Source organism: Nilaparvata lugens, chromosome 4 (genome assembly GCF_014356525.2).
Source record: "Nilaparvata lugens isolate BPH chromosome 4, ASM1435652v1, whole genome shotgun sequence".
NCBI classification, from domain to species: Eukaryota; Metazoa; Arthropoda; class Insecta; order Hemiptera; family Delphacidae; genus Nilaparvata; species Nilaparvata lugens.
In genome coordinates, this window is record NC_052507.1 from 33,077,707 (window position 1) to 33,092,881 (window position 15,175).

General features: G+C 36.8%; 1 protein-coding gene across 1 annotated transcript in view; it reads right to left on the reverse strand.

Annotated features, from left to right (window-relative positions):
* LOC111050143 overlaps window positions 1-15,175 on the reverse strand; it is a 565,154-nt gene that overhangs the window by 278,980 nt on the left and 270,999 nt on the right. The window contains exon 11 of the mRNA XM_039426978.1: window positions 6,447-6,661. Within this exon, the coding sequence (XP_039282912.1) occupies window positions 6,447-6,661 (215 nt within the window). The remainder of the gene's footprint in view (window positions 1-6,446; window positions 6,662-15,175) is intronic.

The window sequence follows — 15,175 nt, forward strand, 5'->3', positions numbered from 1 at the left end:
CTGAGATAGTCGAGTCCAATTTATTTAAGACTTGAACAATGTCAGGAATTAAATCAACAACAGCATCGTTAGTGAATTTATTTGCAATAGTAGAAAGAGTTCCTCTTATATTCACAGCTAAATCTATAACCAACTCATTACAAAGTTCACTGTTTATATTATTGATTTCTGACTCCGCATCTCTGATCAAACACTCATGCATACGGCAAGTTGTCATAGGCCTATTCATTTTAAAGTTCGAAACCTAGCGCCCAAAACAGGTAAAATCAAACGTCACTGATAACGCAACAGAGCTGACAGATGACAGTAGATAGGTCAGTAGGTCAAGACAATGATGTTTACCAGAAAGATCCTCATAGCAGGAGTATGGTAGTTCATCTCGACCGCCTAGCACCTTATCATCATGCTACTCGGGACGAGAAGTCCTGAGGAGGGGGCAATGTGACAAATAGGCTCAGGGACAGGAAGGTGCCGGGCAGGGGAATGGGCGAAAGTTCAAGAAGATGGAACAAAGGGACTGGAGTCACATTGTCTCCAGCTGAATGCGGCCAGCCACACCCCCTCTCTGTTCCTCTCCATCCATCTCACTCACACTTATTCACCAGAAGAAGGTTTGGGACTTCTGGGGAATTCGAGAACATTCTTTGGAGTTTGATTGATGGGTGGTGAACAAGGGACCGTCTCTGGAATAGTCTAGAAAGTTCGCAGCTGCTATTAAAGAGGGCCAACTTGGACATGTGAGTTAGAGTTGAGTATTGAGTTGACAGTGAACGGATACGAGCAGTGAGTGAAGGGACAGTGAAGGCGTAGTGTTTCGATCAAGTGAACTCATTTTTTGTAGTATTTCAGTTCGGTGAAGTTAAAAGTGTGTTTATCTGTGGAAGTCAGTGTTTGTTAATCTCGTGAGTAAGAGTAAGAGTAACGTTTGTTCTGTTCTGATTGTACAGTAGTGAGTGACATTAAATTTAATAGTAAGTCTTTTAATCAAATTTGAGTTTGACAAAGAAAATTGTTATCTGTGTCTTTGTAACTGTTTAGTTTAGTCTGTGTCATCAAGTATTAAATTTAAATCGTTTTAATAAATTTCAATATAATTTTCATTAGTAGTTTCACTCAAATAAATCGTGAACAAAACCTGTTGAAATGTCACAATACATATGGGATAGGAAATTCATGAATGACGTATCTTCACTTGTGAACTACTGGACGGTTAACTTAAAATTTTGCATATAGATTCTTAATTCACCGAGGATGGTTAATGGCCTATTTTCCATTCATCAAGATTTCATTACGTCATCTTTTCTATTTGTCAAGTTTCCAATTCGTGTTTCCAGTTTGTTATATTTTGCTAACTTTGAGAGTGGTCATGGATAAAATTGTGTATTCAACGTTATATTTCAACTTCTCTTTCTTCTTCCATCTATATTATATTCACTTTTCCCATATCAACAGTATTTACAAGGTTAGTGAAAAGTATGGAACAGCTGATTATCTCTTTTAAAAGGAAAATTTGGAGATGAATCTGATTGGGGATTTTATTTGAATGAAAATAACTGATTCTCTGTTGCATCAAAATATTGGTCCACCATGTTGAAACCGCCATTTTGAATCAAACTTCATTTTTTTTAAATTGGAAGGTTATACATTATACATATGACAGATGATTTCGATATAAAATTTCAAGACAAAATGAATGGTGAAGAACGCACATCGATATCTCAAACTGTTCAAAAGTTATTCACATTCAAAGATCCATCTATCTATCATAATCCTATTATATTAAGCAAGCAATTCCTATATATATATATATATATATATATATATATATATATATATATATATATATATATATATATATATATATATACAGGGTGTCTATAAAAGAACTCCGGGGTTTTAAGACAAAATATTCTAATAAACTAAAAAATGTACAAACATGTTTTATACATGATTAGAAAGCCTATATTTTCAAGTTTTTTTTAACAACTCAGTAAAGTTCAATGTGAGCTCCGTGAGTGGCACGGCACACGTCGAAACGGTATTCTACCTCTTCCCATGTCCTGGCGAGCATGTCTGGGGGAACGGACGCCACACAATTCACTATTCGTTCCCTGAGATGGCGAACATTTCGAATTTTCTCCGCATATACAAGATTCTTGATATGCCCCCAGAAGAAAAAGTCCAACAGAGACATATCAGGGCTCCTTGGTGGCCATGGAATAGGTCCTTCCCTTCCAATCCACCTGTTGCCGAAACGAGCGTCCAGTGACTCACAGACACGCAAACTGAAGTGTGGCGGCACCCCATCTTGTTGGAAATAAACTAAACCTTTCTCCGCCTCAATGTCATCCAACTGAGGATAAACATACTCCTCTAACATGTCACAATAGACATCACCATTGATATTCCTTTCGTCAAAAATGAAGGGTCCTATGACTCTGTCATGCATAAGAGCACACCAAACATTCACTTTGGGCGTGTCATGTTCGTACTCAATAAACTCATGGGGCAGCTCTGAACCCCAAACTCTGCAATTATGCCTGTTTACAGTTCCGTTCACATGAAAAGTAGCTTCATCACTAAAAACCACACTTTTTAAAAAATCATTATCTTCATCAATTTTATACAGCATGGAAACAGAAAAGTCGAATCTCTTAACCTTGTCTGCCGGTTTGATATGGTGTAAAAGTTGAATCTTGTAGGCAGTTGAACGAAGTCTTTTATGAATTACCTTATGGACGGTTGATCTTGGTAACCCCAACTCCAGACTGCGTCTTGTTAACGATTTCTTAGGGCTTCGAGTGCATGAAGCTCGGATTCTGTCCACATTCTCTTGAGACACACACGGCCTACCCGGCGACTTTTGCTTCAAAACACTTCCTGTTTCCTTGAAGGCACTTAACCACTGACGAATTGTTTTGTCTGTAGGCGGGTCAACACCATAGCTACGTCGAAAGTTTCTTTGTACAGTAACAACAGAATCAGTTTCTATGAGCCAAATAACACATTGAGCCTTTTGTTGAGGCGTCGCCATAGCGCGGCAGTCCAGACGACACTGACTGCCTGCCGCAGCTGCTATGTCATTTCAAGGTCAACGCTCCGCAGCACTGCCAACTGTTGAGAGAAACATTCCCAATTGGTATGAGTAAAACTCTTTGAGCTTCTTGTTTCAAAGGAATTGATCAAATTTTGCTATCTTTTATAGTTTAAAAAATATTAATTTTTTAAACCCCGGAGTTCTTTTATAGACACCCTATATATATATATATATATAATATGTAGATATATGATAGATATATGATGATATATGATATATATCTATGTAAATATATATATTATATATATATATATATTATATTTATGGTTATGTGGTTATATGATTATATGATTATATGGGTATATATTTATGTTCAACGGATCTCGAAATCTTCTCTAAAAATTTTCACGAAATTTGGGACAAAGTAGGCTTATGATATGAAGATTCGATTGCACTAGGTCTCAACCCTTCCACTGGAAGACATTAAAAGGATAAAAACGTCCTTGGAAAAACAGCTGGAAATTTTGTCGTCTGTCGATACTGTAATGGAAGAGAGTGAACGAGTGCATGTGTGTGGTAAATGTGGGATCATCCAGCTGATCTCACGAGAAGAAAAAATCAGCAAGAGAAACTTATTTTCGTTTATTTACCTTCTTTTAGAGATCATGTTTACTTCAGAAAGTCCAAAATAGTAACTAGATGCTGTTAAGCTGGGTTTACACCAAAGTTATCGAATAAATCTTGATCGGAACTCAACAAACACATATGTTTATCATGGTGTATGATAAATCATATTCAATCTAATAGAATCTATAAGGATCAAGTTATTAACATTTTGTTAATAACTTTGGTGTAAAAGCAGCTTAAGTGATGCATAGTATATTTAATATTTAATATTGTAGCAAACATAGTATTCTAAATCGAATTCATAGTATATCTATTTGTAATTGATGATGTGTTTGTTTTTTGAAGTGTGAATAAATTGTCATTTTGATGAGTGATAGTAGCTTAATCAAGATTTTGATTTGGACTGTACTATACATTTGAAAAGGGACAGTTTTGGGCATAAGCCTGTTGTGCCTCCTCATATAACTGTGAAAATAATTATTGTACGACTGAGAAAATGAATAAATAAATATAAACTATAAATTCAATCTTTCGTTACAAATTTTCTATGCTTTTACACTCCAGAGCAAAGCTCGGTCCCCCGATATTATAGTATAATAAAGGAAAGAACTGGCTATAAACATATGGGATGGGAAATTCACAAATAACACATCATCACGTCTGAACTACTAAAAAAATCAATTTGTAGTTTTGCGTATATAATCTCAATTCAACGAGGATGGTTCTAGGCCTATTTCAAACTCTTCAAGATTCCACTCAGTCAAGTTTTCAGTTTGTCAAGTTTTAAATTAGACCCTTGAGGAGCACGGGTTACCTGCCAGTACCTAATGAAGCCACATTATGATCTATTCCAATTTCTATCAGCCAAAACTCTTTTCTGCGATGAAGCATAATAATAAATAGATCTCTTCCCTCATGTTTCCCAGTTCCCGGTTCTAATTTGTTACAAGTGAATGTAATTCCTTTGTTCAAGAATAGTGTGAGAAGAAGTACTATTATTTTGAATAATTGAATTATTATGTTTGCTTGTATGAGGTTTGTTTTCTATAATATAATAAAGTAAATAATTGGATTTTTATTATGTACGGGATAGGTAAATTCACGCTTTATCACGTCTGTAGTACAACTAAACCGATCAACTGAGAATTTCGCATATAGATACTTAATTCACCAAGGATGGTTATACGACTTTTGTCATCTTTGTCAATCAAGTAATTCAAATTTTAAAAACTGAAACAAATTCCTCCAATTTGAGATACGAAGTTCACGTAAGATGTAAATGCCCAATTAAATCGTTTTTCTATCTTATATTATTGATGTCTTTAGAAATTAATATTACACTACCTAGATTATTACAAAGAATTTAACTTCTGGATCATGATAATATACTAATTCCAATATCATCAGCATGAAATTAAACTAAATTCAATCTATTTGTGGCTTGCACAAATATTTTCAGAGTACAGATTACCTGCTCGAATCATATAAATGGATAGAACTAGTGACCCCCTAGGTTGGAGAACTCGCTCAAGAACTCGCAACTATTAATTATACAGAGTTGATGAAAATAGTTGAAACAGCTAAATATTTCTTTTACAAGAATAATTTGACAGTAGGTTTCATCGGGGATGCTATTTGAAATGGAAAATTACTCTATCGCTTCAACATCTTTGTCCCTCATATGAATCCAAAATCATTTTTCATGAAAAGGTGGTCTTGTAATACACGATTTCACTACAGAGTTCCAAAGAAAATGAATGGCCATAACCGCACAATTGTCAATATTGTTGTACCAGGTGCGGCAGCAAAACTTTCTTTTTTAAAGCGAACACCATTCAGTCAAATGATGTTATAGTAGAGCAAATTTTTTGGTCTTGAGAGGTCAGATCACAAAGTTTCCTTCCCGACATGTTCAGTCGCCATCTGCATTGGAACAATGAGAAGCGTGCATTTGCAGTTGAGACTTATTTTTCAAACGGATGTTCTGTTATCACAACCCAGCGCATATTTTGAAATCGCTTTAATTTAGCACCTTTGGCTACTGTCCCGGACCGGAAATCAATTGTTACATAGAACACTACGTTCACAAAAATTGCAAGTGCGACAAGACGAAGAACTGAAGGCCCTCGGCCCATTAGGTCATCTGAGAACACTGAAGCAGTGAGAGTGAGACGAATTCTTCATGATGATCTTTATTTCCATCCATACAAGATGGCAATTGTGCAGGAACTCTCTAAACGTGACTTCAATTATTGAGAAAACACTCTCCAGGATGCCTCATATCGATTAGGAGCGATTTGGAGTGGTCAGCCCGACCTTACGATCTGAACCCATATGATTTTTTTTGTATGGGGGTTTTTGAAATCCCTTGTTTCTGTGACCCGTCCAAGGACTCTACAAGATTTAAAGACCAATATCAGGAGAGAAATTGCTAACGTAACGCTTGCAATGCTGACAGGAGTCATGACAAACGCCAGAATTCGGTGTATGGAGAATAGGGGCGTCACCTACCTGAATTGACATTCAAAACTAATCGAGACAGAGCTTTATATATGTGTCTACATCACATGAAATAAATACAAAGTTTCTGATCCATATGAAGAGTTTTATTTACTTTTAAGAAAAGGATATTCCGCTGCCGCACTCTTTAAATTAACCAATTCAATAGAATAAATATCACTGAATATAAATCGTTCAATTAAATAAATAAAATAATAACTCACAATATTATTTCAATAATGGTAGAATATTTGTTCACTTATGTAAATGAGTTTGGGCGTACCTTTGATTGAGTGGTGTCTGGACTGCGGTTGTTGCTGGTACGACTGCGTACGGAACCCGTGGATGAGAGAGCGGGCTGTTCGCCGGACGCACAGCTCGCCGCCTCCTCGATTGACTCAGTTCGCGCGGTCGTTCTCAGCTTGCGCAGAATTCGCGACGGATTCGTAGCATTGCTCGCGCGAGATGTTATGCTGTTCGTGGTCGGCCCGACTGCAACTGCAACAAACAATAATTTAACTTAATTAATTATTGCCACACAATATTGTTACTGTTATCATTACTATTATTGTATATTGTGAAATCATTTGTATTTTTTAGTAGGGACAGTAGGTGTTTGATTTATGTCAATAATGAAAATATAAACCCACAAAGATATGTAAAGATAGATTAAACTATTGCTATTGGATATCAATTCTTCTGTTAATTTCATTGTATACTATTATGCCTAGATATAATTAAGTTGATGAACAAAGTTGAAGAATTATCCATTATTTCAGCAATTTATTCTCTCAATAACCTATTAATTCATTATTAATATGAATTATCACTTCTTCTCTTTATAAGGCTACTTTGAAATTATTAAAAAATGATATAAATCTTCAAGTACCGTACTCTTTGTATTTTTTTCTTCCGAAACACGACTAGTTTCAACTCATCTGAAGCCATTTTTCCTAAATAAAAAAAATGAGTTTAAACAAGTCTTGTTTTAAAAGAAAAAATAATAATAAAGGGTAGGGTACTTGATGATTGTTTTAATATAAATTGATAGATATTATTACGAACAAAAACTAAATGGTAGTAGAATATATTCCCTTTGATAGATATTATTGAACTATCAATTATCATTACGGTGTATAGTTAGTTATAGATGCACAAAAAGCAAATGCAATAAATTCAGAAGTTTCTTAAAAAGAAGACAATATTCGACTTTCATATTTTTATTTCACATTTACTATTCAATACTTTTATCTATTAATGAAATACATTTGATCATTAAAATTGCTCGTAGGAAATACAGACACATAAAGTAAGTACAGTGAAATACGTGCCAAGCTAGGCATTATACTTGAAACTCCTAGAACTAGTTAAAATGAGTCTATCAGTTAATATTACTGTATATATATTTTTACTATCATTGAATTGAATTTCTCAGTATTGGTATTTGATAAAGGGAATAAAGCTGGTAGTTAATCGATAGTCTACCCAAGTGAATTCAATTTTCTCGGCCTGAAGCTGAGCTTGACTGCGACGTTGCCAAGTTGTGCGTTCCAGCCTTTATCTAAAGTAAGCCATGTCTAGCTAGATAAAATTTTTCGCTGATTGATTATGATTACACAGCTGGAAATAATTCTGTCTCTCTCCCACACAGGCACACACATCTTCTGTTATCGAGAGACCACGAAATTATCATCTGTTTTCCAAGGATGAATTATCCTTTTAATGTCATTCAGCAAATTTTTAAAGAATGAGACCTAGTGCAATCGAATTTTCATATCATAAACCTACTATGTTCCAAATTTCGTGAAAATCGTTAGAGCCGTTTTCAAGATCCGTTGAACATAAATAACCAGATATAAAAATAACCGGATATAAAAATAACCAGCTATAAATATACAGAAATTGCTTGCTTAATATAATAGGATTATCATCACTATTATCATTACTTATCGTTTCATTATCGTTACTTCCAACCTGGAAAAAATAAAATTGGTTAGCCTAATTATGATTGAAGTACTAGTCAACCAAGTGAGAAGAATATTCGTTTGACATGACTTTTTGGTGATGAAGGTTTTATTTTCAAATAAAGCATTTTTCAATGAAGTAGCTCTTGTGAGAGAATCATAAGAACTGAAGAATATATAAGCCAAATTTATAAATGATTCGTGGGCCCAAACTCACTATCTAAGTTTAACGATAATCTAGGTCTACTTGAATCTTGATAATAAATTATGGTAGCATTCATTTTTAAATAATCAATCAATTATTGCATTCTTTCCAATATGTTAAATTCTGGGTTTTAACAAACAGATAACTATTAGTTGAACTATAAGTTTCAACTTATGCTAGTCATGCCATAATAAATATACCATTATTATTATTATATTCCCGTTTGACATTTTGCCTAGTTCTGTACATTATTATTCATAATTATACTCATAATTATATGCATTGTACATGGCAATTCCTAGTGGTTATTGATTTTATAGATAAAAATAATGGTTTATTTCTTATTCATTCTGGAACCGTTTATCTCTTACCGAAAACTTTAACAAAAATCTCTGGGCTTACTCTAGCAAGATAAAGTGAGTTTCAGAGAGAGAATGCAACAAATTGAGCCCTTACTTCGGTCATTCCACACTGTTCATAATAGTATAATAAAGTTTATGTTCTCTTAAAGCTATTAGAATGGTTCAAACCCAAATTGAAATGGTGAGTGATAACATTGTGTGGGAAAACAGAACTAATGGGCGACGTTCACAGGCGACGAGCTACATTAGCCATTACTATTTTATTGGTTTGTTGGACTCCCACGCCTGATCTGAACTCTGCCATATCAATCTGCTGTCAACAGGGATTCCGTCACATTGACTTTCTCATTCACCTCAGTGAATCGTCGTACTTTTCAGTTCATTCCAGCTCGAATTGACTGGCACATTTTAAATTATTAGCTTACTGCGATGTTCCATCAGTTTATTCCACAATGAAAAAGCGATACGAAAATGAAGGGTCCTGTCTCATGTTAATCATGAGCATTTCTCATAAATTGGATTGGCATTTGGAGTTGTTGTCAAACACAAGATACAAGCAATATGCATGTCTCCGATGTTGAATTGTTGGGCTCCATATTGGTAATTCTATCTTGTATTTCAACAGAAGAAACACCAAAGAGCTAGAGCCCGAACATATTTTAACGTAATATTATTACTTCCATTCTCACTATCTTATTCAATGAATTTTTACTTCAAAATCACTTAATAACTCAATTCTTCTCTGACACACATATGGTATGGTACAATGTCTCCTGTCTTAATAATTTTATTATTGGTTCATTTTCCAATTCAGCATGTGGATTCATAATTCGTCATATAAAATTCATACCTTGAAGTAGAATTTTGCTTCACAAGTTCCACTATAATACCAAATACCTCCGTAACAAGGTAACACATTCTTCCATGACTCATTTTTTTCACCGTCCACTTCTTAAACATTAACTTATAAAACAGTTCTACAGTCATAATTCGTGAATTCGTAAATTGTAACTTCAGTCATTATGATGAAAACTGATCGATTGTTGGATGATTTTCAGGCTACGTAGCACATCCTAAGGTGGCGTTTCCTACGAAAAAATTAAGCGCGGCGTTTCCAACGAACCTTCGAGTGCAAAAAAAATCTGCAGATCTACTACATCTCCTTTTAGTTGATTTCCGCCAGGCATTCGATAGCATCATGAGAGACACAGTGATGAAAATATTACTTCCAAATGGAATACCAAGAAAATGTATTAATCTCATAAAGCTTACAATGTCCAGCACAATGCTCAAGTTAAGATAGGTAACAAAACTAGCCGGATGTTCAATGTTACTACTGGTGTTAGACAAGGTGATGCTCTCTCTGTAACACAATTCAATTTGGTACTAGAGATGGTCCTCCAGAAACTGGGCACAAGCAGAACGATAGTGGACAGAGCAAACAAAGTATTAGCAGAGACAAGAATAATATCCTTACTTATCCTTCATTTATGATTAGCAGATCTTTTTATGATCTTTATCTTTTTATTCTATGATTAGCATTTCTTACTCATCCTTCATCTATGGTATTAGCCTATGCAGACGATGTTGACCTTGTCTCAAGTAATCAAAATAGCCTCAAAGAAGTGTAAGAAGAAGCAAGAAATGTGGGTCTTGGAGTTAGCATTGATGAAACGGAATACTGAATATGAGAATATTTGCAAATCACGCAAGAGGCAAGTATGTTTTCTAAAAAAATGCTGAATGACTGCGTTATAGAAGACGTCAGAGAGTTCAAATACCTTGAGGTAACCCTGACAACAGACAATAGGATCAGTCAAGAAATACATAATCAAATAATGATGTGCAACAGATAAGAGCATACTTTGCTAATAAGACATATTTAAAAGCAGACTTATATCTAGGAAAACATAGGTGAAAATGTTCATGACGTTAGTAAGACAAGTAGTATTGATTATTGTTTATTGTTTTTGAAGGGACGGATTCAAGGATACAAAGGTTCAAAGAACCACACACGTCAACCGAAGCTTATTGTGTTCCCAAGTAGTATGTTAGTTAGGCAAACCAATACCTGTGTTCTTTGCAAGAACCAGGAGTTTTTCCCCATACTAACATCCCATTCATCACCTGGTTGCTTGTTGCAATCCAATGTGATATGCTTGGCAGTCTCTAAAGACTGATTAGCCCTCTTGACCTACGTGAATTCACCTCCTGGCCTTCTTTGAAGGTCCTTCCGGTGAAGGAAGGGTGGTCGAGTGGCCCAGCCACCCTTGACTCAGCCTCTTGACCCACGTTTGTGCCAGGAGTTTCACCCATCTCTGGTCCCTTGGGTTTTTCATTTTGCTCCTACATAGCTCTGCAGGGTCAAAAGCCTCACCTCTTCCAAGAAGTTTGCCTAAATGGCCGTCTCTCTTCTAGCAGTGGTGAGGTTTGGTCACTCCACCCAAAACTCGTGACCTACGTGAGTTCCACTCTTGGTATTTTTGTAGGTCCTTCCGCTGATAGAGGAGACGCCAAACTGCCTCTAGGGCGCCCAGCGCCCGGTTACCCAAGACTCAGCCTCTTGACCCACATTTGTGCCTGGAATTTCACCCATATCTGGTCTGTTGGGTTTTTCCTTTTGCCCCTACGAAACTCTGCAGGGTCGAAAGCCTCACCTCTCCCAAGAAGTTTTGCCTGATTGGCCGCCCTTCTCTGAGCAGTGGTGAGTTTTGGCCTCTCCACCCACAAACTCGTGACCTACATGAGTTCCACTCCTGGATTCTTTGTAGCCTTTGTAGGTCCTTCCGCTGAAGCAGGGGTCACTAAATTGCTTCTAGGGAGCCTGGTCACCCTCGACTTAGCCTCTTGACCTACATTTGTGCCTGGAGCTTCACCCATCTCTGGTCTCTTGGTTTTTCTTTCTGCCCCTCCGAAACTAAAAGCAGACTTTTATCCAGGAAAACAGAGGTGAAAATGTTCATGACGTTAGTAAGACCAGCAGTAACCTATGGGTCCAGAACATGTACTATCTTAAACAGTGATGGAATAGCATTAAGGTCATTCGAGAGGAAAACGTACAGAAGAATATGGAGACCAACATGTGACGAAGGAGTGTGGAGAGTCAGATTCAATAGTGAGAGAAACCAGGTCATTGGTGCAGGAAATATGATGCGATTCATAGAATTGAGAAGGATTGAATGGGTTGGAAACTTAGTCAGAATGAGTGATGAGAGGGTGTCATCAAGACTGCTGGAAGACAGAATGCTTGGAATGAGGGAGAGAGGTCGACCAAGAACAATATGGCTGAATGACGCGATTGGTGACCTCCTTGTGCTGGGCCTGGCAAACAGGCGACGGAATGCACAGGATAGAGATGAATGAAGGCGCTATGTTGAGGAGGCCAACCAGGACTGTAGAGCCGGATCAAGTTAAGTCAAAGTAAGTTTCCTACGAAACAAAACGATATGAAAGTGATATTACTTTTCTGATGGTGACTAAAAATTTCGGGAAGAAAACTTTATGGCCTGAACTCTCTAACGAGACCAAATTTGCTCTACTACGACATCTGCTAACTGAATGGCGTTCACTTTAAAAAAGGAAGTTTTTCTGCCGCATCCGGTATTCTGATCACATGAGTCTATTATAGTCCAGACGATTCATAGGAACTGAATTTGAACGTTCATGAGAATTTCAAAGATGATTATTTTGATAATGTACCTACGAGTATGGAAATTATCATAACGGCAAGGAAAGTTGTGTAAGAGCGCCACACCAGATTTTTCTAATGAGTTGTTATGCCTATGATAATCCTTTAAGTGTCTTTTCTCGGGTATGAACGAATTTTGTATCATTCAATCTATGGATTGTTGAAATATTGTATGAAATTCAATCATCTGTTGATGATTTGATTCATTGAGGTATTTTTATCAATTTCTTATTGCAATAGATTTGATTACCATTCTATCTAGCGCTCAATGTATGATCCTTATGAGTGATGGTTTGTTGTGGGATAAATTGTGAGATATTTTTATTAGTATAAAATGGGAGAACCTGTTGTGGTGGATCGGTGAGGCCCATCCAGCAGTCAGCCACCATGTGGTTCTGCAGCCTGGCGAGCAGTGTGTGAGGCGCGAGGTCGACGGGACGTATACCAGCCTTATTGCGCACTGCGATCTGCGCACCTCGCTCCAGCAGGTCCAACACACACTCCCACGAAACTGACTCCTGACTGACGGCCAAGTGCAGAGCTGTGTTACCGTGGCCATCCTGCAACAATAACCAAACAATACAAATAATATTTAGTAATTGCTTACATCAACAAGAACTATTAATTATGTACACCTGTCGACTAAAGCTTCTTCCTGAGGGAATGTCCATGAAGAGAAAAGTAATTTAGTCCTGTATCGTATGCAACACCAGCAGCACTCTCACCTTCATCACATTCTTCATCTGTGTTTTTAAAGACCAAGGTGCAACTTCTTCTCAATGACGATAAAGTTTGTCTTCCGATGGCCTACCTCACAAGATGAGAAAGAGATTCATTGATTGATTGTCCTATGAAGGGAATAATAATTATTGTTGATCAATTAATCAAAAAGAAAGTGAGAGATAACGGATGATGAATAGATTATTCTTGGACGTTGAAGGAAAGAATCATTCCAATTGATCATGTATTCTTGGAGAGAAAGAGTAGACATATGAAGCTATTCTTCCCTGTCATATTCTAGATGATTAATTAATGAATAATTATAGTAATGAATCTCGGGTACTCGGGTCTCATCTTAGATGATAAGTACTGGGGCTTATCTGATTCTTCATTATACTTCAGTGGTTTGGAAACTTCTTCAAAATGTAGGCTTCCCGTAATACCTTCAGTTACACAAGCATGAGTTGATGACTAAAAAACCAGGGGATGTATGTTTCAAGTGTGTTGAAAGTCTTCTTCTCCTGACAAATAAATTCAATATTAGTGGGAATCGACAGTTTAATATTTTCATTTCATCGAACTTATTCCGCTCCTGAAAGAGTATTCAATATCTTTCTCTTCACTACATTATAAGTCAAACACTGTTCGAAATTACATCAAGCAATCCAGGTATGAATGCAATTTCCAGAGTGATATTGCATGAATAATCATGTCAGATGTAGTGTCAATGGAATTATGAATTCAAATCTTTAGCGGTCTCAAATCTCATTGAGTTTATCAACTCGAGTAATCGTAAATTAATCATTTAGCGGATTATGCATGAAGATCCGGCGCGTACACCATTTTGCATACGTTTCGATTTATCGACGCTCCGTACATTGCGGCTTCACAATTATGACGACTTGTGGCAAAAACTGGTGGTGACATAAGCGAGCGAGAGAGAGGATAATATGGGGTGTATGATGAAGAAAGAGGGAGCGGAAACAGAACGGAAAGTGGAGCATCAGACCGGATGGTGGTGAACTGTGGTTTTGTGGTTGTGTTAGTCCGGGGTAGCAGAGGCTTTATACGACAACAGCCGGTGCTTTAAACCTTTCTCTTGTACTGTGTCGCAAAACTGTTGCAAGTTTCGCTTTTCACACCATTCCCTACCTCCCCGCAACCACCCTTAATCCTCCTGTATGCCAAATTCCAGCAAAAACTATTAGTTCCCAAACATTCCAAGTTTGTAGCGTATTTTGTTGTTGAGTAAAAAGTTTCAACACTAAACGAGAATGATAACCATAATTCAATTTGATAGTGACATATTTGAATGGAGAATGCTGTCACAAATTTTCCTTGATATTATTTGGTACAAATGGAAGAGAACAATGGACGGGTCAAGTTTAAACCTTTCAGGACATGGCACTACTAGAAAATTTAAACATTAATAAAAATAAAACTAGCTCCTACATTAACTAATTATATGAACTTATAAACTTGCCCAAAAAGGGGGAAACATAAGGACTACATCTTTACTCTCGTAGTGCTCCTAGCAAAGTGTCCTCCGAAACGTAATCTGGTCTCGCGGTTGGGGAATCCCCCCACTACTGTATTTAGAAACAGGTCTCCTATTGGGCGAAGGGAATCAATTTGACCAATTGTCGCGTTGCTTCTAGAGCCTTTGGACCAAATAGTAACTGCAAAATCGGTTAGTTGTTTAATTTCAATGCTTGCTGTTTTCCAGCTTATCACACTTTATGTCGCGACAGGAAGGCTAAGTTTTAGAGATAATTCCATAATCTACATTCCTCGACGACTCGGAGCCACAATTTTTAAATATCTATCATGGGAAACTCGAAGTCATGGCCGTTCATAATAGAGAGAGAAAATAATTTATTTCGCCAACTCACTTACAATAATGGCTCTAGTCTATTGCGTATTAAATTTACTATTAAACTAGGAAAAGCCTGAATTAAAAGGAAGTGCTCGGCACAGTTTTTCATTTTGCCCCTACATAGCTCTGCAGGGTCAAAAGCCTCACCTCTTCCAAGAAGTTTGCCTAAATGGCCGTCTCTCTTCTAGCAGTGGTGA